This window comes from Aphis gossypii, chromosome 3 (genome assembly GCF_020184175.1).
Source record: "Aphis gossypii isolate Hap1 chromosome 3, ASM2018417v2, whole genome shotgun sequence".
NCBI classification, from domain to species: Eukaryota; Metazoa; Arthropoda; class Insecta; order Hemiptera; family Aphididae; genus Aphis; species Aphis gossypii.
Window position 1 is genome coordinate 11,359,012 of NC_065532.1, and position 27,773 is coordinate 11,386,784.

General features: G+C 26.0%; 1 protein-coding gene and 1 pseudogene across 4 annotated transcripts; both read right to left on the reverse strand.

The window, feature by feature from the left end:
• Window positions 1-1,901: 1,901 nt before the first annotated feature.
• LOC126550983 (ionotropic receptor 25a-like) lies at window positions 1,902-2,632 on the reverse strand (annotated as a pseudogene).
• A 3,099-nt stretch (window positions 2,633-5,731) lies between these two features.
• On the reverse strand, window positions 5,732-27,260 carry LOC114120587 (protein N-terminal asparagine amidohydrolase). 4 transcript variants are annotated; one of them, XR_007604957.1, is made up of 11 exons: window positions 27,084-27,260; window positions 26,854-26,936; window positions 23,857-23,940; window positions 10,614-10,801; window positions 9,342-9,407; window positions 7,921-8,103; window positions 7,708-7,815; window positions 7,534-7,634; window positions 6,762-6,923; window positions 6,140-6,336; window positions 5,732-6,060 (listed from the first exon to the last, which is right to left on the reverse strand). XR_007604957.1 is itself a non-coding variant. In XM_050203460.1 (10 exons), exons 4-10 carry the CDS (start codon window positions 10,798-10,800, stop codon window positions 6,211-6,213), a joined length of 933 nt encoding a protein of 310 aa, XP_050059417.1. In that variant the 5' UTR covers window position 10,801; window positions 23,857-23,940; window positions 26,854-26,936; window positions 27,084-27,260; the 3' UTR covers window positions 5,732-6,210. The 4 variants fall into 4 exon arrangements, 3 of the variants coding, with proteins under 3 accessions (XP_050059417.1, XP_027838340.1, XP_027838342.1); XM_050203460.1 differs by having other exon boundaries at window positions 5,732-6,336; XM_027982539.2 differs by lacking the exons at window positions 23,857-23,940; window positions 26,854-26,936; window positions 27,084-27,260 and adding an exon at window positions 17,204-17,453 and having other exon boundaries at window positions 5,732-6,336.
• Between the last annotated feature and the right edge of the window lie 513 nt (window positions 27,261-27,773).

Consider the following 27,773-nt stretch of genomic DNA (forward strand, 5'->3'; position numbering starts at 1 on the left):
TTTACCAGAATATATATATACGTAGAATCTATAAAACACTCTGCTAAAAGGTCTCTATAGTTAAATAAAAAATGCATAATTATTTAATATTTTTTTTTAAACACATATAGTACTAATGTAGTATGTATTATGTTTACACTGCACGTGTATATAATAATATACGTATATATTATTATAGGTATATAGTGTATACATACCATTTATAGCTACTGTATTGATTAACCATAAACACGTTCATGTACCTACACTTATTCATTTAACTATAAATTAATTTAAATTCTTATTTTTTAAACGTTTATGTATTTACCCAATAAGTTTAAAAGATAGGGAGCATATTATGTACTTAAACTTAACGAATCATTACAGACATACATAAGCGCACTAGATACTAGAAGATTAACAAGAAAATAACATACCAAACGGTCTGAGAAAATACCTTTGAGGTTCAAAATCATACCCTCTGCACGCCTACTTTACTGCATACAAATTGTACATATTAATATAGTTATATACCATTATTTATTAGCTTATTAGATTATATTGTTCAAAGTACACGATATAGCTTCATTATACCTATATTATACTATAAAGTATAATGCATTAGATCTTCGACGTTACTATAACTAACAATCTTTGATTATTCTAAGACGACTATGCCGATTTCTATCTATCTATATATACTTACTCTGATGCTAAAAATATATTGATTGCAGAAAAAGTTTACAGACAACGCATTAGTTCAGTGGTAGTTGAGAAAAATAAGTGACAACTGCAGTTTATTATGAGTTAGCGCAACAACGTATAAAACTCTTAATTCGACACAATCAACAAAAAAAAAAAAAAAAAAATAATAGTTATTTTACAAACTATATTGAAAAATGAAGAATGACCGTGATTGCTGTTGGATAAAATAAATAATAAAAAAATACCTGTATACAAATTGAACACTCCTATAATACATAATAGTGATCCACACGGCACCTAATGTACAGCAGAGCGGTACCCACTTACCCGCTTTTTGAACATTCCGCGTACATTTTTATGGTATTTGAAACCGATTTTAGTAGTTATATTAAAGTAATACAACTCAGTGGCGTATTTACGAGGGGGGATATGGGAGATAGATCCCCCCTTGGTCTTTTTTTTACTAATAAGTTTTATAATGTCGTACGTATAATATGACAGCATTACAGAATAAAATTATTGAAAACGCTGCACTTTATTATATATATAATATGCAATATTAATTTATTAATAATTTGGAATGCCCGTAGTCTATAGGTACATGACTTACTGCTAAATATGTATATTATTGAAAATAATTCGTATCGTAAATCGTAAAATGTCATAAAATGCTAATAGGTATACGAACGTAATTATATGTAAACAAATTATTTTCATTCCGTGGCTAAGGCAGTAAAAACAAATATACTACTATACTACTAAAATGTATAATTTTAAATAATTGATTTGTTCTTTTATTTTTAATTTAACATTCTGATAACGAATGACGATTTTATTATTTTATTTATTGGAGGAAAATGGTCAAAAATTATTATTATTTTTTTTTTTTTTATGAGGATAATTCACAGTACAGGAAAACGGTTTATCGTTTTTGGAGAAGAATGGCTACAACCATATTTTGTATTATCTAAGATAATATATTATTCATTGAAGCATTTAATCAAATTAAATGCTTGAATGTTGAAATCACTTTAATTATTATTACTCTTTAGGTTGTACTCACTCAGATTTCAGACTTCTTGTCTAATATTAAATTAATCAGTAATTATTTTAAATTACGCATACATCTTGAGTTAAACAGTCTAGAATAGGTACCTAAGTACATTGAAAAGAAAAAGAAAATTGATACAATTTCTATAAGATTACACATTGAATATAATCTTATAGGTAATAATACAAATGGACTGTAGATATATAACTTAATAATTATCCTTCTATGGATTACCTAAACTCTCTAATATGATGTCATCAGAATTCGGACATGTGCTTATTATAGAAGCATTCCAATACTTGGAGTTCAATAGTTCGAAAAATCTATCTTTCTGCAAATCCAATATCCTAGAAAATTTGTTGGTGGTTAGATATTATTTAAAACTAATTAGTGTTATTAAATTTACTTTCTACTAATTTCCTCTTGTATAAGACTTCCTTGCTGGATTGCTATCGAATATGGTCTTTCCGCAAATATTTCACCTACCTCAGTCAGGTTACAATTGTTATAAACTTTATACTCGATATCTAACTAATCATGAATTAGAGTGAATTCACCTTGTTCATCGTCCAATACCTATTGTTGAACATGGTTGATGTATAAAATATGTATTATGTATTATTTATTATTATTATTCCCAGCGTGAACATGTATTATCTGCTACCATATAGTCCGCAGTGTAATTGATCCCCTTCATCTGCCCCCCCCCCCCCCGCTACTACTATCACAATTTACTTACGACGTCGTATTCCACCGCCCACGCGAAATGGGTTAAACTAGGTCACTGCAATTGTACGAAATACTTACACGGTTGGCAGCGAATTGCATGCCCACGAAAGTTTCCCGGACGATTTCCGCACGAAGCTTGTGGACCAATTTTAAACCAAACTCGGGCATTTGTGGCGCGTCACAATATTAGATACAAGCGACTTTTCAAAACTTTCGTCCAGTTAGGAGAATGTCGACGCTTCGTTCATATTATACAGAATTGGCGATGGTTGGTTATATCATTATCGTTTATCATCCCAAGTCCGTTAGAAACGAAATTTATCTGTTGTTTCATGGTCCGTCTTAATTTCAGAGCATCTTCTGACCACCTAATACTCACTGATTATATGAGTGTACTTTACAGCATGCAAACAATACTTGATTTACAGTGTAACTTACAAATAAATTCACTGGTTCATAACCACATAGTTTACGAATTTAGCATTAAGTTGTTATACATTTTTTTAACGTTCGATAATTTTCATATACCTACGTATAATGTCTGATCGATTTACACTGAAAATTTAATACTATACCAATTTATTATAGTGTGAATAAATATATAATTTCATAAAAATAAGCATGAACATTGAACACCCATTACCTACGTTAATACACGACAATCAATAATACTCATCTATCATTATGAACTATGACGGTATTAAATTATATATAATATTATAAATATGATAATGCATATTTATAATTTTAAAATAACTAAATATTTTATAACATAAAATATAAAAATCTATAAATATAAAAAGAAGTGTACATTTTAAATAAATTTTATAACTCAAGATCCAACCAACCGATTTCGATAAAAATTTCAATGCATATTAAGATTAATATGTAGATAGTTTCTGTGAAGTTTGTACGCTATGCAATAAGTTGTTCCGGAGTTATGACCTCTAAAGTGCACAAGAAAAAAATTTAAAGTACTGATTATTATTATTATTTTATTTTCGGTAACCATCATGGTAATAATTTTTTATTGTTATTATTTATTTTCCTCGTTTTTGTAACATTTTTCACTGATGATTCGCTCCAATTGAACGCAGGAGAAGGTTCTTATGTAATACAATTTTAGGAAAATCCATCAGAAAAGTACAGAATCTGGATGTAAAAAAACAATAACAATGACTTCACTGTCCAGCAAGAAAATAAATTATATTTTTGCTTATTGTAAGGTCATTATTGGTTAAAATTGAATATAATAGTTGTAGACCTGTTGTTATATTTTGTAAAAACCATAACAACAAAAAAAGAATTAGCGAAATAAGTCAATGTCCACCGTAAATCTCAAAATCACAGCAATAGACTAACATAACAAGTTATACTAGGTTTTATTGTTTAACCAACAGGCAACAACATAAAAACCACGAGATGGCACATTATTGTATTTTATTCACCGTATTAAAAAAAAATTGATATAACTTTGAAACTTAAGGGTTAGAAATTATAAACTTACGTACACATCTCGCGGGATCCGCAATCCACCACGGGAGAATTTCTTACCTGATAAAATACTGCTCGCATAATCACAAGAGTCTCAAGGGCAACGCCAAGCAGGATCACTATAATATTATTACTTGACTAACTCACTGACTGATAAACGTAAAGCGTGAACAATGATAGATCAATGCTTGCAATTTACACGGTACATTCGTACAATCGTACCACAAATTTAGGGTGCAATAAGAAAGCATTTTACAAAATTCACATTTTAAAGTGGTGATAGCACAAGTTTTTTGAGAATCAAAATAGTCAATGAAAATGTCTATGTTTTGGACACCGTAAAACCGAATATTAAATAACAAATTAATCAAACTTCGAATCATATTATAGAATTGGCATTTTAACGAGCAACGAAGTGCACGGGTTCAACTTGTTATTTATAAACGGTTGATATACATACCAAGGCTTGGAAACTTTATAAGAATTTTACGGTTTTAGTTCCAACTACAGAATAAAGGTTCCGGCACCTGTTTCGTAAATAACAGTAAGGCATTTAAAAGTATATTATTTTTCCAAACACAAAAAATATTTGGGTAAGTACAAACTTCATATTTAAATTATAAAACCAAATAATATTTATCTAAATGGGTCAAAAGATCTTAGGCATACTTACAGTTTATTTAAAAACATCTAAAACTAAGTTTAAAAAATCCTAGGTTGACATAAGTTGTAAGAATTTACAATAATAACTTTATCATAGTTTTATTTAATACAATCAAAAACGAAATCGACAGTCTCAATTAAAATGTGTTTTATTTAAACACCTAGTAGGTACTTTAGGTATAAGAAGGTATAAATGTGGCCAAGAGAAGTGATCGAGTTTGTAGTTGTTAATATCACTTGCTTGCTTACTAAACATCCGTGCGATAGTTATATAATTTTCTATGATTGAAAAGAATATTGATATAAATGGTAATTTATGGCAGCAATTGTGCAATATATTGAGATTTCTTCAATAAAACTTATATTTTTAGTCTATTTTTTAAATTATTATCATACAATTTAGTACCAGGTGTTTTGGTATAATGTACCTACTATTTAATTTTTAAAAAAACTGTTTATAAATTATTAAATACCATGATATATGTAGGTGTATAAACAAATATAAAATAAGTACATACTAATTATCCTTAGGTATTGATCCAAATCACAATTTTATAACAAATTTAAAAATACATATTCATAATGGTTTCAATAATTATTTTATTAAATGTCAATATCACTAAACGTTATCATCCAAAACTATAAATAAGCTAAAGAAAAATAATCAATAATTATCTAACCAAAGAGCAAACAACAATTTTTATATTAACATTTTTATGAATATTCATATTATGGAACTTTTTATAAATAATAGTCGTAAAAATAAAAATCATAAACCCGTCTATAAATTTACAACCAAATTAATAAACGAAGTATTACCTAAATGATTAAAAACTAAAAAATATTGGAACCGAAAAATTGTAATACCAAAAAAAAATGGTTAATATCTGGTTAAGGTTATTACTAAAAAAAATCGAAAAAGGGTTCTGATACTTTCAAATACTTTTGGTTAAATTAATAGTACTTAAAATTTTGGTTTCAAACTATTATATATACTTAATACACAGATATGAGTTGATAACGTTATGTTACTATAGCATAAAAAAATTCTGCACTTGGGTTGTCAATGAAGAAATTACGACAATACAACTAAAATAAGTCAATTTCAAATAAATTATGATAAAAAAATATAATTATTGTACACTTAACATTCATTTTGATTAAAATTCACATGTATGAAACAATTTTTAAAAAAATAAATCAACATTGTTTTTTTTTTTTTTTTTTTTTGATTATTTCATCGTACAACATAAAATATAATATTACCGCAGATAAAACTTAATACATATAAAATTTACTTAAGTGTTCTCAAGTTTTCCATTAGCTTCTAAAAATTATAAAAACAGCTTTTAAAAAATCGAATTTAACTATAAAGACACTTAAAAATACAAATGAACAGCTTATAAAACACAAGATTAGGGCAAACGAAATGGAATGTTCTATAAATAAAAATAATTAATATTAAAAAACTAACACTGGTAATTTTATATCAATGATATTTTACGTCTTAAATTTTACCTAACTGTTGACGCCAAACAAACATTTGACACTTTTATCGTTGGATTGTCAAGTTATAGGTTGACATTTCTTTAATAGCGAAATGGAGTCCACGTACCAGAATGTTCATCTCGCCTATAGTATAATGGTCGATTGTCCCTAAAGACTGTAACCGCTGGAAACGGATGATCTTGGACGTATTTCAAAGAGGCTCGTATCTGAAATAAATCAATAATAAAGATATGAAAACTTTATTTCAATTGATTATTTTCAACTGCACGTGAAAAAAAAATATAAACGCAGACACCAGCAAATATATCTTACTGTTTTTTTTCGACATTACGTGATGAAAATATTTAAAATTAGAATTAACCATTTTAACATACATATATCGATGAATGATGCGTCTAAAGATAAACCATTATGTTTTCTACTATATTTTCTAAAAATATATTAATATACTAATATTTTAATATTTTTGGAGTAGTAATAAATCGCAAATAGTATATTATTATATATAATTACAAGTACTATACTAATATACTACGAGGTATCGAGATTTGAATTTCTAAGTGGGATGAGAGTACAATGGGATGAGAGTTATTAGCACATATAATATATTGAGTTTTTATTCGATTCTTACGGCCATGACTGTGTGCGGTGGTTCTACGTCGGGCGTAGTTGACAAAGCTTGCAGAATGAATTCATCGGATTGCTGAAGCCACAAATCGACACTACGCATAGGCTCGTAGTTGAACGGTCCGATTCTCAAGAGACCCAAACTGCAGTCATACACATCCAACACCTATTAATACACAAAAAAAAATGTTATACCTATGTTGTTTTAACAATAAAACATAGTCTACAAGATGACCTATTGTGTCAATAATACAGTATAATACAAGTATAAATATCAAACATGATCAAGTAAAAAAGATTTGTATTGATCATATTTTAATTAAGATCGTGTATAAGAGTATAGGTAGATAAATATATCAAGAGTATATGAAAATTAAATTTTCACTAAGTTACTAATCAATTATAAATTATTTATATTAAAAGTTTAAATTGTCGGAGTACTCGGCTTATAAAGTTAGTCAACTTTAAGTTGATTAACTATACTAGTTCGATTTTAGATTTCTATTTAAAATTCCCAGATAATTATTTTAAAAATGAAATTAAAAATGTGAGTTGTCATATAAAGAATAAAAACTTAAAAAATATAACGAAAATGTTGTGCTGTAACTTATAATGACTTCAAGTAATGTAAAAGAAAATATATGAATATTTACAAAAACATAAATTTACCTAAAATATTAATGTACAAAACAATAACTTTATTATACTATATACAATATACATAATATACACTACTATAACACTATAATATTAATACAATCCGTATTTATACACACTGGTTGTAAGCCTGTGAATAGCCGAGCAAGTCTCAGAGGTTGTTCAGGTCCTTTGTCAGGAAAGTTGGCCGGAAATACTTCACCACTCTTAACCATAACTCCTATACAAGACAAAAACAATAAATCGTTATTAAAATCGTATCTAAAATAAACTATAAGTTTAAAAAACATTACCAGCTCCGTAAAGCAATGGCCAGTGGACGTTATTTCGCATAATAGTGTTGAGTTCTCCAACGCACGCGAGTACAAGTTCAATTTCGCTTTGATGTTTGTGAACTGCAACTGTTTGATATACATGCACGAGTGCGAAGTTTATTAATATTATTATTTTTTTATTACTTTAATTAACACTAACTTTTCGGTTGGAAAAAATTGTACGACACTTACCCATCAGACTATAAAACACTTGTTCGCTATAGCGCAACACGTGAGTGAATCCGCCAATCAGTGACATTTCCAGCCGTCCGTCCGGGAAGCCCATGGATAGTTCTTGAATTCTGTGTACCATATTCACCACGCATTCCTCTGTACATGACCCATCTAGATGAGCGAATCCCACGGCACCGGAACCTAAACATGATGTGTAAGTATTCCCAAGAAAACAATTGACTCCACATCATATTTAGTCCAAGCATGTAAAACTCAAAGTACTATCCAGGAAAATAAATGTGAATGGAAGTTTAATGTGAAGGAAAAAAAATAACAATTTCTTTACAAATTATAATACAGAGTACTCGGTGTTTTGTTGTTATGTATTGCATATTTGGTATGAGAATTATTTATTAATATTATTTAATTATTAATGTAATCAAAGGTATATTTTAACTTATCTAGATTTTATTTAAATCACTATAATTATGACATTTTTATAATTTACTTAATAGGACTCCAAAATAAATTAGGTAAAACCAAAGAATTAGACATTACTGCGTGTAATAAAATGTATACATATTTAGTAGAGGTTCCCAACTGTGGTTACACGAAAGGCTAAAGATCATTTGATGTTAATGTTGAATTTAGTATTATTTTGTACTAAGCGTTAATTATTATTAATATTAAATATATTATTAATTATTTGTGTATTGTGAACCACCATGTTACAACGTGCCTACCTATAAGAACACCAGCGAACTCTTTATTAGTACGTATTATAAAAGCGTAGGTATAATATTGACTCGGTGTTAGAAAATAATCAGTTTTTGACTTTCGCCTATATCATTGCTTATGTTTTGCGTCTCACCATGTTAATAGTAGGTTCCTTTCAGGCTAATTTAACCCTACTTAAGCGGCACACATTATAAACAATTCAAAATAGAAGACAGGTAAATAAGTATAGATATGCAAAATGAGCGTTTATTATTTCGGAAATATAAATTTGTAAATAAATATTTAAAGAAATATAAAAATTCGAAAAAGCATACTCATATCATATTAGATTATAAATAGCAATTATAATTTGCATTCAAACACGATTTTAACTCACAGTATATTATCTAAATAAGAGCTCTGCCTATACAGTAGATAATCAAGACTTTATTACAAAAGGTAAGCACGTTCTATTTTTTTTTTTTTGTTTTTATTAATTAATTCGAAAAAAACCAAGTATACTGTGAGTGATTTGAAATTATTTTAATTTGTGAAGAATCTCATTATTACATTCTGCAGTTCACCAAATTATTTAACAATCAGAAAAATTAAAATTAAAATTGAAGAATTTATCAAATGTTGAAACTAAAAATCGCATGTGCACATCGTTATAGAACTAATTTTATACACTCTAAGTACCTATTAATACAAAATTAACTTACCGGTATGTCGAAGTACAAGAATGATGCAAGTGGTAACATCGTCGGAACCAATGATCGACACGTTTTCTATAAACAAAAAATAAATATGTAATATATAACGCAATACATCATAATATATCTTAATCAATATCATAGAACATAAATAAGTAATACTACACTATTTTTGTTAACTATTTTAAGCGTAATAGATGTGGAAGGTTGAAAATCGATAGATTTATAATTGAATAAATGTAAAATAAAATAATCAAAAATATTGTACATTTGGTGATTGAATACATCAACATATTACATAGATTATTAGATACGAATATATTACTTATTATAAATAATACAATTGCATCTTTAAGACCCAAATATTAGCGCCCTCTATCATGGCTATATATAATGCTCATCGGTGGCGGATTCAAGGGACATCGTGGTGCCCCTTTCTCCCTTTATCATATTTAACATCAAATCCTAAATAGGTATTGTGTTTACAATACGAATAGGTATGAAAAATGTTGGCTCCCTAAAAAATGATGCTTGAACGTTCGATGTTCGAATATTTAATTATTATTCAAAATATGGGCAGATATTCAAAGATTTTTTATACACCGTAATGGCGTAATACATTATGATACTAGAAGGAAGGGTTTATACCTATTAATTTAAATCTAAGTGAACAAAAACTAATAAATAAGAAGTTTACTCGACTATACTCGTAATTTGAAAGTAACAAAATATGTATTTAAAAATTTTAATTCATAATAAACAATTCACAAATAAGTAGAATCAATAAATTACACTATTCTTTAGATATAGAAATGCTCACTACTTAATGTCACGATAATTAAATCATTTTTTCTGGTAAAGAATGAGAACAGAAATCAAAAATACTAATGATGAGAACTAGGAAATAATTATATGAAGCAGGTACCTACTCATTTTCTGTACGTATGTATATGTAAAGCTATATTAATTATTGTGTTGCACACGTTTAATAACGCATATTTACAGCGATCTCACCTCTGATCTTTATATATTCTAAGATAGGACCGGACACCGAGGTCTTAATAAAAACTCGGAACTAATATAATTACAATAATTACCATTATTAATACGCCATACTATTTTTGATGATATCAATACATTATTATAAAACAAGCGTAATCCTAAATGTCAAAAATAATAGATATTACAAACGTTAAAAAAACTCCCAATATGATTAAACTACACATATATATATATATATTTATATATATCACATTTATTTCTAATAAAAGATATACGTACTGTCATGCGGTACGGTCACAGCCATCTCCCGTTGGCACACGTAAAGGAGCCCTATAGGCCCGACTACTTTAGTAGAAATGGTGAGCAATTGTGATGCGGAATCTCGCAGTACCGGGTGGTTGAGGTACAGCGTCCTTGTGTCCGGCGGTGGTTCGTCCTGAACCACGCCTCGCACTAGTAACACCATCCTGCAGAAAACGAGTAAATAAATTAAAAAAAATGATTCAAAATAACCTTGATTTCTTTTTTTTTAATTAAACTTAATAGTTAATATAAAAAAACAAAACTTAAGTCTACATAACATATAAACAGGGTATAAGTAATAATAGTAATGATCGGTACACACAAATTACGCGTTCTAATTATTTTTCTACCTCACCTATAATTTATTATCATAAATGATAAGCACATGTTATATATTCACTTATATAAGTCGAATTCTTGAATAATTCAAAAGAAAAAAGAATTAATGGATATTAAATTCGAAGAAATAAACAATTATTAACTAGATGTTTGACATAATATAAATAACAATTTAGATTATAGTCAATGATTCAAAATTCAAATAAATTAAATAAATGTAAATGATAATGATAATTCAATGTTTGCTTTGTGGTATTTATACCTATATATTAAGTATCTTATATATTTACATATCCTTTCATTGTTATTTGACTGTTTTATTTTACTATCTATCAAATATAAGTTGATTAATAAATTTGATTTTTGATTTTCTAGATAGACGTTCAATCTATGCTACATTTTAAACCATTATGTGCTTGTTATCTTGTTCAATAGTTTCATACAAATAATCACAAGCTACTACTATACCCTAATACAAAATAAAAAATACACAATTATCGGGGAATAATTGTAATTTAAAATTAATAATTAAGTTTACTGAATATACTTAACCTAACCTATACAACAAAAATTCATATTTATTTCGAAATATGTACATACAAATAACACAATATTTTACTTGTGGTTATAATATTAAATAAGTAGGTAAGTAATGAGTATCATATATTTAATCATATACTAAAATTGGTTAAAACTATAGATTATTCAATTAACAACGAACAAATATACACACACAAATTCAACCAGGGATGCAATTCGTGTAAATCTTTTTTCAAGTGAAGTGTACACTCTCAACTTGGGAAGAAATTATACGTAAGTACCCGGAACACATAAGTCATATGCGACAGTTACAACTTATAATAAATATTTTAGAATACTTAATAAAATATTAAGTAAATATACTATAAATAGAACAAAATATATTACACGTTTGTAATGATGATAATACAATTATTATACTAATACAAGAAAATATGACATCTTATACCATACAAATACATATAAATAACTTTTTGTGTTTAAATTTGTATAGTATTTTGAATACTTTTACTAGTAATTGTCATTTGTCAATGTATGATATTCGTTTATGTGCGAGTAACATTAGTTTTTAACAAACCTATACATCACAAATGAATACATATAGAACAGTCAAACTATTTTTAATACTTCATAAGGTACATGTAATATGTATTATATACTGTATACCACATGGTATTCACATTATATATTATTCTCTAACATTGTAAAATATTCATATAGACGTATCAATGCATTGCTATGTATTACGAACAAAAAAAATTCTCCATTTGATTGAATAACAGTATAATATTCGAAGTTAATTCAATCCATAAATCTATCCTTTAACCAAAACATTGGAAAAGTAATTATAAAAACAAATTTAATTTTTTATAATAATAGTTATTACTTTGATAATTTTTAGTTACGTAATAATTAGTAAAAAAAAAAATTAAATATTGATTTAAAAAAACCTTAATAGATTATATTATTAATTATGCCAATTTTTTTTTTTATAGATCATGATAATTGATAATACCTACTTATAGCATTAAATGAATCAAGAAAAAATTATTCATAACAACGTGTTAAAAAATCATACTCTTTTTGTATATGACCTACTGCAGCTTTTCAATTATAAGTTACTATTTGATTTAGAATTCTATAAGATAATGACAAAATTAGTTTAAAATGTCACCGTATATAAAATAAATGATTGATATCTACTTTCCATGTTTTAAAACATATCATATTATACAATTACACAACTATAATTTCGAAATTATGCTTGTTTTTTACAAGTGTGATTTATCTAATTTGAATAATTTACTATAATGTAGATTAAATATTATTATTGTTTTACTTTTAATAGAATAATTCATTTTAAAGTTACATAATGTATTCTTCTAAACAGAATGGACAGTTAAATAACATAAATATGAAAATTACTTTGTATTGCAGATAATTTAAGTCAAAATTCTAAAAAAAATACATATAATTCCTTTTTTCTATCTATAAAACAAAAAAAAAAGATAATAAGGACTATAAAATAATAGATCTATCGGCCACCGGGATGAGTTAACAACAAAAATAGATTATCGCTAGAAGAGTTTACATTGAAATGCAGGTTTAACGTTAACGATTATTTTAAAAGGTAACACGTATCAATCAAAAGTATATAATATACTTTTGTTTCTATTTATCACCAATATCTGTTTTCTATGAACAAAATATGGACCGATTCTACGTTTTCGCATAAACAATGCCTATATACTTATACAGTTATAGGTACAATTAAAAGCCTCTATGCAATAGGTATAGTAAGTTAATTTAAAATACTATACAATATTTCAAAAGAGTATAGTAAAATAAATTAATACTAAAAGAAATTGAAGTCACTTTGCAATACAAAGGGTACAGAGGGTGATTTTTAGTGTACTGAACATTGTGTAGTCATAGAGATTTAATAAATTTGAGTTCAATAATATTGCATAAATACTTATATAATGATTATTAAAATATTTTATTGTATATCTTCAATTGTTTTGAGTGAACACCGATTTGCAGTATAATGGTGTAAATAAGTAGGTACATTAAATAAATACATTAGTATAAATAATAGATTCAAATTAGTCTAAATATTTTCATTATCACGATGAAAAGTCACAAGCCCCTACGATTAAAATCTTGAAATCTATGACAAAATAACAAAAATTGTTAAAGAAAATTAATTTCAAGAATTTTTTACTTTTGACCAGTCGACTAAATCTATTTTTAAAGAAACCCCCTCAATATTGAAATCTGAAGTAACTATCTCACAAAAAACATTGTAAAACCAATATAGTCATGCCTTCGCGCAGGATCTAAAATAATATGTAAGCACATCCATTTTACCTATCAAATTATATTATCTATTATTATTTTATGAATACTAAAATTTATTTCACTATTTATAAATATCTATCAATTCAATAAAATGAATAAAAACGATTGAATTTAATAACATTTTAATGTATTTATTCTTAATAAATCAATTTAAATAATATTATGTAAAACTATAAAATGTAGATACGATGTTTATATTAAGAGTTTAATAACTACCATTAAGAATAAGATAATGATTTAAATTACATACACATATAGTATAAATGCCAATTGGAATTGAAAATATAAATAGTTATACTATATTATCAAATGGATTACATCATTTTGGATATAACATCGTTCGGCAATGCAAATTATAATTAATACCGTCGGATTTTACCTGATAAACAACAACATTATAAACTACGCGTAATATTCTAACGAATATAATATTTAAGTGTAATTTTTAACATAGATCACAACTGTCTATACTAAATTATCAATACTTTATTAAAAAAAAATAAACACTATAAATATCCAAAAAATTATTAAATAAGTCTTATTATCAATCAATATAATTCAAATTATATTAAACAATTATTTTGCATGAAATGATTTTTGCCTAAGTTCAATTGTTACTTTTTTAACGTTACAATTTAAATCATGTATTATATTTTCATAAAATGTACCATATTTGAACAAGACTTAGTATTTTCATCTATATAAATCGATCTCATCACGATAAAATGATCAACGACGCAATAAGTACAAAATCCGTTTAATGTAATAAATAATAATATTATATTATAATACTACGATATTTTGATTTTGTTTATTAAAACTGTAATTATCATATTATTGAAAACACAACTATACAATAAATGCATACTATCCAAACATAATATAGAGATTTATACATACAGATTAAACAGAAATATAACAAATCAAATAATAACAATTTTCAGTGACGTAAAAGAATAAATTAATAATTAAAACCACACATGAATAATATTATAATATAGTAATGTGAACCATCAATATATTTTCGTATGAAATTTATTTTAGCCAAGTATTATTATAATAAAAGAAAAATCACGCATATTATTACGACATAATATGGTATAGTAGATTTTGAGATTTTGCAATTAATGATTTAGGAATAGCCTCGAAAAATGGTATCCATCCAAATGGTCTTATTAATTCATATTATATAGTTTTAAAAATACATTTCAATTACAATAGAGTGCACAATGCACATATTAATATTTGCATAAAGTGACTATTACATGTATATATTATAAAACTAAAGATACATTGTATCAATAAAAATAATAGACCCCTCTGCAGAGTTATGCAAATCTTATGTACCTATGTATAAGGGGGGTCGTCTGAAATGAAAAAATATTCAAAATATAAAACAGCTTAAATTATTCAAATTAAAGCAATATTAACATATGAGGTACCGGGAGTCAACAACCGTTCCATTGTTTAGGCATAAATATATATAATATGACAAGGGTAAACAATATAGTGACATATTAAATAGGTTAAAAACAAGATGTTAGATCGGATTAATACTTTTTAGTTTACAATATAAAATAATGGGGAAAATGTATTTGTTCATAAAACGTCCATGTTATATTTTATAATTTACATGTTTGGAATACCATTTAACGAACTATGTTAAACAATTGAGAATATAATAATAAATTATTATGATACAATGTAACCACCTAAATTTTAAATATTTCCTAATCGATTTATGTTTAAACCGTTCGCCAAAAGTTATAGCTGTAGCAATAATGGTAGTTCACTGTATTTATAACTTGGTTTAACAAATATATCGTAAGGTTTAACAATGCTCATTGTTTATACACCGCACGGACAAAAGAACATCCTATAAGCATAATAAGAAATATAGAATACGACAATGAGTATAAGTACAAAATATATTTTTTCCAAAAAGCATTGGTAATACTATTTTCATAAAAATGATTAATGTTTTTTTTTTTTTTTAATAAACGCTATTTGATTCCTATGTCTACGTATCAAGACCAATAAAATAAAATAAATTACATTCCGATTTTATGATTCAGTCACAACAGAGCAATTCGATGTGTCGCGAACTTTAATTTTGTAAGTAAAATAAGGATTCTATATTTTTTTGATTTATGTAGAATATAAAAAATAAAAATAGCATAATGAATAGTGAATACATACTCAACTGTAATATTAGATTATAATTTAAAACGTGAAATATACGTTTTAATCATTACTTTTAAGAGTTGACTTACATAAATATATGATGCAATAATACTGGACAAAATAAGCCGCACTGAACTAATTTTTAGATTTTTTTCCGCACATGATTATAAAGCTTGCAGAGTACATACAACCTACCTAAACTTAAATTCTGAAAAAATGCTAAGTGATTTATTTAAAAAGTTTCTCAAAAGTCAAGGCGATGATACGCCAATATAACATATAATAATATTTTTTATAATACTACCTATAGCGAATTTAATTCGCTAAAAAAACTTTAAATATGCATTTGCTTATACATTCAAAAATATAAAAAATGCACAGTTGTACATATTATGTAACTAAAAATTTAACATAAATACATAATAGAATAAAATCACAATATTTTATATTTATTATTTAAAATGTAAATAATATTAAAACATTAAAAAAATTTAATTTATTTAAATTAATATATAATTTTAAATTATAAATTATGAAAAAAAAATTTAATACGCTTATTCATAAGAAATGTTCAAAATAATAAATGAAAAATATTTATAGTATATTTTGTGATTGATAGATTAATTATTTTAAAATATTAAAATATAATATATAGTGTAACAAAGCTCCAAATCAATAATTATAATTTAGAAGCTATATATGTTTATATATATATATATAATCACCACGTGCCCACATCTAAAGTGTGCAAAATAAAATTTCGTATAAAAATCAAATTGTTATTTCATTTATATGTTTAATTAGGAATTAAATTTATTGATTTTTACATAATCATTAAAATCGCAGTGGATATAATAATAATTAATATCTGATATAACGCATAAATGTTATACCTACTATTATAGATTATTATGGTACAGTTGAAGCAAACTATACGACAAAACTCAAACTTCGGAACACGCAAAACGTTATAAGTTGCACCAAACACCAATGTTTATTTTTTATACGTAACCAGAAGAAAAAATACACCACACGACACTAAACCAGATTATAATAATACTGTGATAGTGTGTAATAATAATGGTAATTCGACGGTAATAACGACGGTTGGAAATTATAAAAATACAAACAAACAAACAAACCTAATTCGATGGCAATTTACTAGGTGCAAATAATATCGTTGATGAGACACTATTATACCGGTCACAGACACTAAACTTGCAGCACAACAGCCAACCGTTTGGCGACAAAAAAAAAAAATCCGTATAGGTATGCGACGCGGGTACGTCCGCGGACTGCAGCGGTATGAATTTCGCCGGAACGATGAGTTTTTCCCGACGATCGACGACGCCGCCGGTCGACACCCCCTCGGGCACGCACGACCACTATAGGATTGGATTCGCGCGAAGAATTCTTCGACGGCGGCGGCGGCGGCGGCGGCGACGGCAAACCGGTTGTCTGTGTGTGTGTTGTACACGACTGCCGCCGCCGTGACTTACTGGGAGACCGCTGCACCGCCGCGACCGCCACCACTTTCCACCGACGACCTATCTCCTCATCCACCCGCACACACAAACACATATAAAATATACACACGGATCTTTATATTTCTTATAGAAAGTACCGTTGTTTTGTTTTCTTCTTTTTCTCAGTCCAACAGCTATAGTCTCTCTTTATCCAATTTCTCTCTTCTCCTCTCTTCTCATCACCATCACAACTATTATCTCCGTTGTGAGCATGTGTTCCGATAGAAGAAGACCGCAGCTCCCTCGACTATAATACACGCTTATCGCATACAGATTATACGTAGATATATTCTGTATTCTATATATGATCGAACACACCAAATCTTCCAAACAATGATACCTCCCTAAATAAAAAAATTCTCTAGAATAATATTTGTCCTTGATCCTAGAGTTTATAAGAAATAAAAACCAAAATGTTGTTAGCCCGATAGGGATAGACTCTAAGCTCTAGAATACAATGAAAATAAATTGTCAGCTGTTTCAAAAAAGCAGAAAAATATTCAAAAATTTCATCAACATTTTGAGAAGGCGGGATCTATCTACTACTAAGAATAACAGAAGTTATACATATCATGTTAGTTTATTTGAGTGTCGACAGATGAAATAAATCCAAACATGTAAACGCCATCGACTTCTTAACTACGCGTATTATCTGGGGCAGTAAATTATTATTAAATGCATAGAGAAATTACGTACTTTTACAATAACACGTCTGCACTAAACGTACCACAAGTATATGCGTAAAGTTCATGTAGAGAAACCAGTTCTAACTATTTTGTATATATATAATATTATTTGTTTAAATTGTAATTAACTACCTATATAGGACATTTCACCAGCTATATTATGTTGATAGTTTTATTTGTGCATCACGAATACTCTGATATATCAACGAATAAATTACAGAAGTCAAACTTTCAAGCATTTCACTTCAACAATTTCATTCTAACAGAGGTTAATATAATTTTTTTAATAATAAAAACGGGATATTTTAATCACGAATGAATGTGACACTAGACGAAGATCATTTGCTATATTAATAAATATTAAACTTATTAATCAACAATATGATTTTATATTCGATAAGTGAACAATTCCTATTTTCTAAAACGTTTTATAATTATTTATAATTGGAATAGTATACATTATACAAAATACAAAAAAATATATAAATTATAATAAAATATTATAAGGATTCTTTTATATTACAAAGTTTAAATTGGCAACGTACACTCAAAACTTTTGGTTCAAAAATATCGTATGCCAAATTCCACCAAGATTATTATTATTTTTAATATAACTACCACAAAAAATTGAATATATGTGAGTACCTAAGCATGTAAAAATAACAGTATAAAAAAACACATTTTAACTAAATAATTTTAGATTATTTAATTCTACCTACTGTATTTCAAGTATAACTATACTGATTAAATTTAATTATTATAAATTTAACTTCAAGTATTTTTAATTTTTTGTGCAAGCATATAAATAAATAAAAAGATGAATTTATATGAATCGGAATAATAAATATAGGTGATTTACCTAACTAGTATGTTTTAATAATGCATTTATTCAAATTTTTAGTAGGTATACTTAAAGATCTTATTTTTAAATACTTGGATATTTTATACAATTTAAGAAACAATTCGAGTTGATACAAAAATTCATTTTTACTGTAAATGTTTAAACGAGTGATTTTTTTAAAAATTTAGATGCATCTAAATCGAAATTCAAACTATTAATTATAGAGTTACCCAACTCAAACTTAAAATACAAAGGATAAATAGTTCTTGGGCAATAGCCCTTGGTTTTAAATTTTGCACTGAGAACCTATATATTTTATATTATATAAAATAGATAAATAAAAATGTGATTCATAGTACATTTTACGCTCCGTATAATTTTTACAAATTATAAAATGTTAATTAAATATATTACAAAAATCCAATGCCTATAATTTGAGATTCAAATTTAAATAATATAATACTTGCTGTCAGATATTTCATTTGTAAAAAGATATTTTAGATAGAAATAGAAATAGAAAAACACAGCACACTAACACAATAACAGCTGTTTGAATAAAATTTAAATATAGGTACCTAGTTATTAAAAAAATATTGTACCAACTACCTATTACGATTATAATGTTTAAAAGGCATACAAAAGCATTATTCTTACTTGTTTTTATTCTTCTTTGACACTGTAGTTAAAAATATAAATTTTTAATTTAATTTAAAAATCCAGAATTAGGCAAAATTAAAAACTTCTAAAAAACAAACATAAACTGAATATTCTCGAATTAACTAAATCGAGCACATTCATAATACCTAGACTACAGTTTAATTTCACCATTCATTTAAAAATTTAAAATACAACAGATTATAATATAAAATAATCAAGAGGCAATAAAACGTGTTTAACATTAATGCTACTAATATATTTCCAAATAAGACAAATCGATTTTTTCTCAACTGTATAATACACTTTAGATAACATATTATTAACATATGTATAAGGTATATAATATGAAGGTTAGGAAGGAACGATATAAAACATTATATTGAAATAACACATTCGTTTTCAGTTAGTCTTATACAAAAAGGACTCTGACCATTTATATTCTAGTCTAATTAAACGATAGGGCATTCATAAGTCATAAGTGATATGAGCTCTTATCAACTGTCACGTTTTATCAAAATATCCTACAGATTTTTTTAAAAATTAACAGCTGCTACGATAAGTATATATGATACTTTCTTGATGAATGTAACACATTATATACGTAGGCGTCTAATAATATAATGACTATTAATGCTGTAGAAGAGAAAGAGAAAAATAACTGGACGTTAACCCTACCCCTCCTACCACAGAAAAATAACCATACTATAAGGAGACTGCAACGGCGGCCTACTAGCCACTGGAAGGAAAAACTGGTATAACGCAATCGTGATATTAAGTTAAAGCTTCAAAATTATATTATACATGCGTATACTGTAGGAACTCATTAAATTATGACGTTATTCATGTAGGAAGTCTAACACATAGCTAAAGACTATATATATCACCAAACACCCTTTATGTTTATAATATAATTTTATTGTATTTGCGTGGGTACAATAATTACAGTAATTCAAATTATTATTATATGCCTAATGTGATTTTGAAAATACTTCTTCAACGACTTACAAACGAGACACCAAAATCTTAAGTATATTAATGGTATAATTTAATAAATTATTAGAAGTCACATTAGAATAAACTAAGAACTGTTAAAATGCCAATAGAAAGTAAATGTAGATAAACGTTTCAATCTGTGAATGTTATCTCCTCTCAAAAGGAATCATGCACAGCGATAATAAAATAAAAGACCCTCTACAGATTGAATCCTAAAGAACCAAAACGGATGAATAGAACAGATATGAGTAACCTATGCGGTACAGGCGGTATAGTCGCTATAGAATTAGTGGCAGCAATAAAAAAACATCTGTACGGTATCAATATCTGCCGATAAAATATTTTTATAAGGGCCGAAACTAATTTATAGGATACATTATGTTTACTCGTATTTTTATATTTTACAACAACGAAAAGAAATGCGTAATTTTTATAAAACGCAAAGAAGTTATTTTTTACTTAAACAGGTGAATCGTTAATGATGTTATCGGATATGGCTTATAAATAATTACTTTGTGTTGATGTTTTTAGGTCAGGTTCCCAGCCCCAATTATATTACAATTTCAAATGGAATATTAATTTATTATAATATATTATGCGTATAAAACACACATTGGTCCGAACCACGGAGCGACGACACCACGTCGTTCGATTGTAATCAATCAACTAATGCAGTGTAGTTTGTAACACCGAATCTACGATGTGAAGTCGGGGTTCTCGGCGGAGCGTCGATAGTAATCCAACCGTTGCTGGCGCGTACCTGTCTATAATATTAACCTGTAATATATTAATATTACGACCACATGAAGCACGAGGCGGACGGCACGATTTATCATTAGGTCGCCGCCGCGTCTGTCATCCGTTTGAAATGCAAACGATCCGAACGATGACGATGAACGGTCGTCGACGTGTCTCATACACCTTTTGTACGATAATAGCATAGCACCCAATATATGTTATAATAATAACGCATTAAGTAGGTACATAGTACGGAGTATGGCTATGATATTATTATAGTGTACGTTTTTCAAGAACGAGCGATGGCCGTTTCAATTTCCAACCACTTAGTAGAAAACAAGACGATACGTGGGCGGCATATTGGTCATATAGCACGACGGCTAGGAAAATAAATGCAAGTGAGTTCAACGACTGCGCGACGCTTTGAAAACGTATACCTACCAATAATTTATGTACCATAGCAGGGGTGTCCAACCTTTTGTGAAGACTAGGCCACAAAGTGTTAGCAGAAGTTGTTGTGGGCCAAGTATATACATTTTAATTATAATACATTAAACTTTAATGATTAAATTGTAATATAATAATACTTTTATTTATAATTTCACCATAGTAGGTATTAAATTTTATTTTATTTTTATGTTCTTAAAATAAATGTTTTCTCATATTATTATAAACGATTAATTGGTGGTCTTAAAACTGAAGTGAGGGTCACATTGGACACTCCTGTACTATAGCGTGTGTAGTGTGATACATATATTATATTATTAAAATATGCTCGACGACCAAACATAGAAAAAAATAGAAAACGTCACCACAATAACATGAAAATCAATATAATACAATATGTACGGGTAATACTGATACATATTACATATACACGTGATATTATTGTATACATAATATAAATATAAGTATTTAAATACCTAATTAACAATAAATTATAGGTAACCAGTATGTTTTATTAAATTATTTAAAATTAATGGTACCTATATAGTACGTTTTAGCATTGTGGGAAGTTATTTTTTCTGAACTATAGTGACTTGGATTCCAACTTAAGCATAGGTTTAGTATAACACGTATATTGTATATATATATATATATATATATATATATATATATATTAAGCATAATAACAATGAAGACGACATGCTGTGCTTTTTTTATCGTATCAATAATAATAGTAAATTATTATACAAGTATGACTGTTTAAAATCCATCTTGAATACGACAAAAACGTAGTTTTTTTGACACATACTCGTACTATTAAGGGTCAATTTTAATTAATTAAAACTTAAAATAAATTAAATCGTAGTTATAACTCGATATATAATAGATAATCAAACAACCAATACAATATTCAACCACAACTATCATATTATATTAAATAATAATAAAAGAATTTATATTATTTAAATTTAAAATAATTTGTTTAATGAGTACTGAAAATATGTAATATATCTAAATTCTAAATAATATCACAAACGTCATATGCAACTTAACACACAACTTTCTCCAAACACAAAATTTTTTTTATAATATATCAAATATCATTTAGTGAGTACACAATTATAGTCAACACGAGATTAAAATATTTTATTGACTAGGTATGAACTTATCACTATGTAGATAGTATCAATAATGTTAAAAAAGTTATTGTAATTATTTATTGTCTCTTTTAAAAGGTTCCAAATTTATAAAATGTGCCAATAATTACCTACCTACTTAATTTGTATATGATACATTTTAATAATTTAACTATTATTTATCTATATACATGTTCTTAAACTTAGTTTGTTTATTTTGAGGCATAAATTGAGTCAAAACATCATACCATTCATACCTATTAAATTATTAATTTATTAATTATCATTTATCATTTATCATTATAGAAATAAACTAGAAACAACACTGATAAGAGAAAATATTATTAATATTCTGTTTATCATTAAATGCCTACCTACTACGAATTCAACATTAAAATGTAATGATCACCTTGCAATATTGATTAACTAGTTTAAATAACCATGTTTATCAAAAGCATTTATAATCCCCACTAGATAATTTAAAATAATAATTAATGCTTATAAATAAACTTTTTATGTTTAAGTTATAATTAAAAATTTAATAAAAAAAATTATTTATAATGAGTATTAAATATCCAACTAACTATATTTATATTCTGTATCATAATAAACAACCCAAGATTTAATCCATTTTATTATATACTACAGGTACGCCATCTAAATAGGTATGCTATATCACATTATAAATTATCATGCCTTATTTTCACGCATAAAAATAAATGATAAAACTACTAACTAGTAAATGTATTATTGTATTAATAAAAATCTTACCTTAATTATTTTTATAGGATAGTGTATTTTGTTTTGATACAATTTAGTATCAGAAGTATTTGTTGAAAATTGTTTAACTCCATTCTATAAATATAATGAAAAATGTAATATGAGTACAGAAGTAAAAATTGTTTGTTTAATTGATGAAATGAGACAACATTACAACAACAAACTTAATACATAAATATATCTATTATTTTATTCTCATACTAATCATCTCATAAAGCATCAACCATTTTTTTTTCAAATGTCCAATTTATAATTTCACTATACTAAATATAATTTATAAAATTAAAAACCTTTACATCTATAACAATTCATTTTTACAACACTAAGGGCAGTTTTTTTCTTTAATGCTAACTAGTAGAGTTCTGCTGGTAATAAAATGTTCTAACCGCCAGTTAAGCGTTAACAGACACTTAACCAGACATTGTAAGAAAGGCCTTAAGGAGGATTGTTTTAAACAACTTTTGTACATTTATTTGATATATTATTAATCACAAAATTATAATACAATATTATAACTTTATAAATATAAAATAACTTTAAATTATTTCTTATAGTTTACAGCCATGTTTACTCTGTGTTTCTAAATGCAGTGATAAAATTTGAATATTAGAGATATACCTATAACAAATAACCTAAAAGTCATTGAGGAATTCATATTTTTTTATTTTTTATAGATTAGAAACATGACATTTATTTTTTCATCCATTAGAATATTTTCTATATTCTTCAAGTTATTTTTAACTACTATAATGAATGTTTAATCACTTCCAAACTAGGTTAATATAATAACTATAAAAATGTAATATTCAAATTTAAAGTACATAAGATACAAGAAAAATATTTAAATAATAAAATATAAATATCCAACAATAAAACAAAAAAAAAAATTCTAATAAATATTAAAATTGAATACTCATTAGTTATAACAAACTATACTATAATAGACCTTACTTTATTTTATGGATAATAATTGTTCAAATGAAAATAAAAACAATATGATTCATAATTTTAAATTTAATTTATTGAATGTTTAGCATACAATGACTATTTTGACACATAATAATTATGTTAATTTAACTATGTTTAAAATTGAAACAATGCACACAAAAAAAAATTCTTAGGTAACACTACTGACAAGGTAAAAAGTAATTCCAGTAAATGATTGAATATTTCGTGAATATATAGGTATTTTTTTAAATATTTATCAACAATAGTAATTATAATATTAAATCAAGTATTTAGTAATTTATTCTTTAAAGCAGTATACATGGAATTACCGACAAGGTCTAAGGTATTAATCAAGAAAATATTAAGTCATAATAAAATTATACCAATAAGATGTTTAAAATAAGAATTGAATGCATTAAAAATATCTTTAAAATTTAAATTTAAAAAAAAAATTAACAGTGAACTATTTTGCTATACATGAATTGATTTAACTATTAGCTAATGATATTTTGGTAGTTTATATGTTTCGTATGTATAGATTTTATGCAAGATTAATTGCAAAAAGCAAAAGTATGAATTATTGCCTGTGAAGTAAATTTACAAATTAAATACATACCTAATAAATATCAGTTGAAATACAAATAACGATAAATGACATTCATTAACATCAGATAAGAGATAAAATAGATATTAAATTAGACAGCCAACATTAAAAAAATTGAATAATAATAAATAATAATAAATACAAAATGGGTACCTAATTATATTTATAATTTATATTATCAAAATTTTAATATTCAAGAAATTCAAAAATCAATAGATTGAAAAAATGATAGGAATACATTTTAATCCTGAAATCAGCAGGTGCCTTAAACACCTGCCAATTATTTATTAAGTATAATGTTTAATAACTAACAATTATCAAAGTAACATAACTACTTCTTTGTTTCTACCAAAAAAAAAAAAATAGAAAGTTTGTGATACCAACTTATTAGTAAGAATAATTTTAAAATGTAATTATATTATTTTTCAAAATAAATTTTTATGTTAAATAACTATATAAAAGAGTAATTCATCAATCATGCACAACCCTTTTTCTTCTTCGATAATGTAATTATTCAAAATTTGATTAATTTGAAAGACAGTATATTATTAAAACTGATTTGTTCAAGAAATGTACTGTGGAAATACTAACTTTTGCTTTTAAGACATCAAATTTCTTACAGTAAATTTTATAGCCGATAGTTTTCATAAAAATATTGATGAAACAAAATCGAAATTCAAACAAATAATATTTAACTTAATATACTAAAATATGTCCATAATAATGGATTTGGTAGAAATGGAGAAAATTGTAATTTTAAAATGTTAGTAATTTATATTTAACTAACAATATTAATTTTTTTATTTATTAAAATGGTCCAAAAGATACATTTATTAGATATTTTTGTAAAACTATTTTTAAGGACTCGTATCTTTAATATACACATTTTAACAACTGAAAAAATCAAAATTTAAAAAAATATAAAACCACTAAATAATTTACAATAAAAAAGAAAAGTTCTAATTTGAAAAAATAGAAACTCATATTGCTACCTGACAATTCCTAAGTCCCTAGTAAGTACAAAAAATCTCAAAAACTTGAAACATAGAATATAATATGTAATTAATGATTTAAAAAATCAGAAATTTAATAAATTACCTCATTAGATATTAAATGAAAAAAATAGAAATGAGCATGCTTGATGAATCAGCCTATTTATGATATTCATTTATTTATTATAAATTTGATAGGTTTCATAGCATGTTATTAAATCAAAATAAACCACAAGTATCAAAAACGCAAATTAAAAACTATAAGTTTATTCTTTCATATTTTTTATTATGTGAGTACTAAATACAACATTAATTTATAAGCCAAACTCGTTTTCAAACGTTAAACAAAAAATATTTACTGAGAATCATTAAATTTTGTAATCTATTAGACAACTAAATAATAAATAAATAGGTACCTAGTACAAACTATAATAGTTTACTTACGATTATTGTCAGCATTTATCAAATAATTCCAATAATAAAACATTGGAAATTCATGCCAATTATTGTTATGAATATATCTCGCCCTGTTTTAAAAGAACAAACAATTATTAACAAATTTTAATTTTAACAGATAATAAATAAAAAAAGTGTACAATGTACAAAAGTTATTTTAATTTCATAAAACGAGATCAATACATTTGTATTACCTATTAAAAATTAAAAGTACTTACTAAAAATAAACAAGAAAAACAAGAAATATATGAGTTTAATAAAATAGATTATATATAATATATGTAAAATATGTATTATAAATAATGATTCAATACTTAAAAAACTAATAATATTATTAATCACTAATTATAAATGAACCACTCAACAATTCAACGTCAACTCCTTCGCACTATATCTAACAGTCTGCGTGATAAATGATAATAGGTATTAATTATTGTAAATACTGTACGTTTTATTATCTAGAGATTTCTGAGACAGTGTAACCAACATTACAGACTAATAAATATATTATCGTACGTCCGCATTTTACGTAAAGGTGCCTTTATTAAAATAATTTCCAAAAAAATTAGTTTTTGGTTACACAAAGCTTTGTGTTACCTATCTAGGTAGGAAATAACGGTCTGATGTAAAAATTATTAAAATATTAAAATTATTATTCAATTAGCATTTTTTTTCTTATTTATATAATTATTATACAATTATGATTAGATTAGCTTGATTAGGTATATCTTTTTTTTTAATTTTTTTGTTTTTATCGTTAGTAGTTTAAATTTGGTAAGAGATTTAAAAAACATATTTCACAAAAAAGTTCTCCTCTATTAAAACAAACAATCTTTTCTCTTAAAAATTGTTATTTTTCTGCTGTTTATTTAGTGCTCGGGAGTGAAATATAAATTTTACTCTGAATT

Excerpts from the sequence above, each read along its gene's own strand:
- LOC114120587 (XM_050203460.1), bottom strand. The coding sequence starts at position 10,800 with ATGGTGTTACTAGTGCGAGGCGTGGTTCAGGACGAACCACCGCCGGAC. Across the intron at positions 7,816-7,920 it reads AGTGTTTTATAGTCTGATGG|TTGCAGTTCACAAACATCAA; the intron begins GTAAGTGTCGTA and ends TATATCAAACAG. Across the intron at positions 6,924-7,533 it reads TATTCACAGGCTTACAACCA|GTGTTGGATGTGTATGACTG; the intron begins GTGTGTATAAAT and ends GTGTATTAATAG.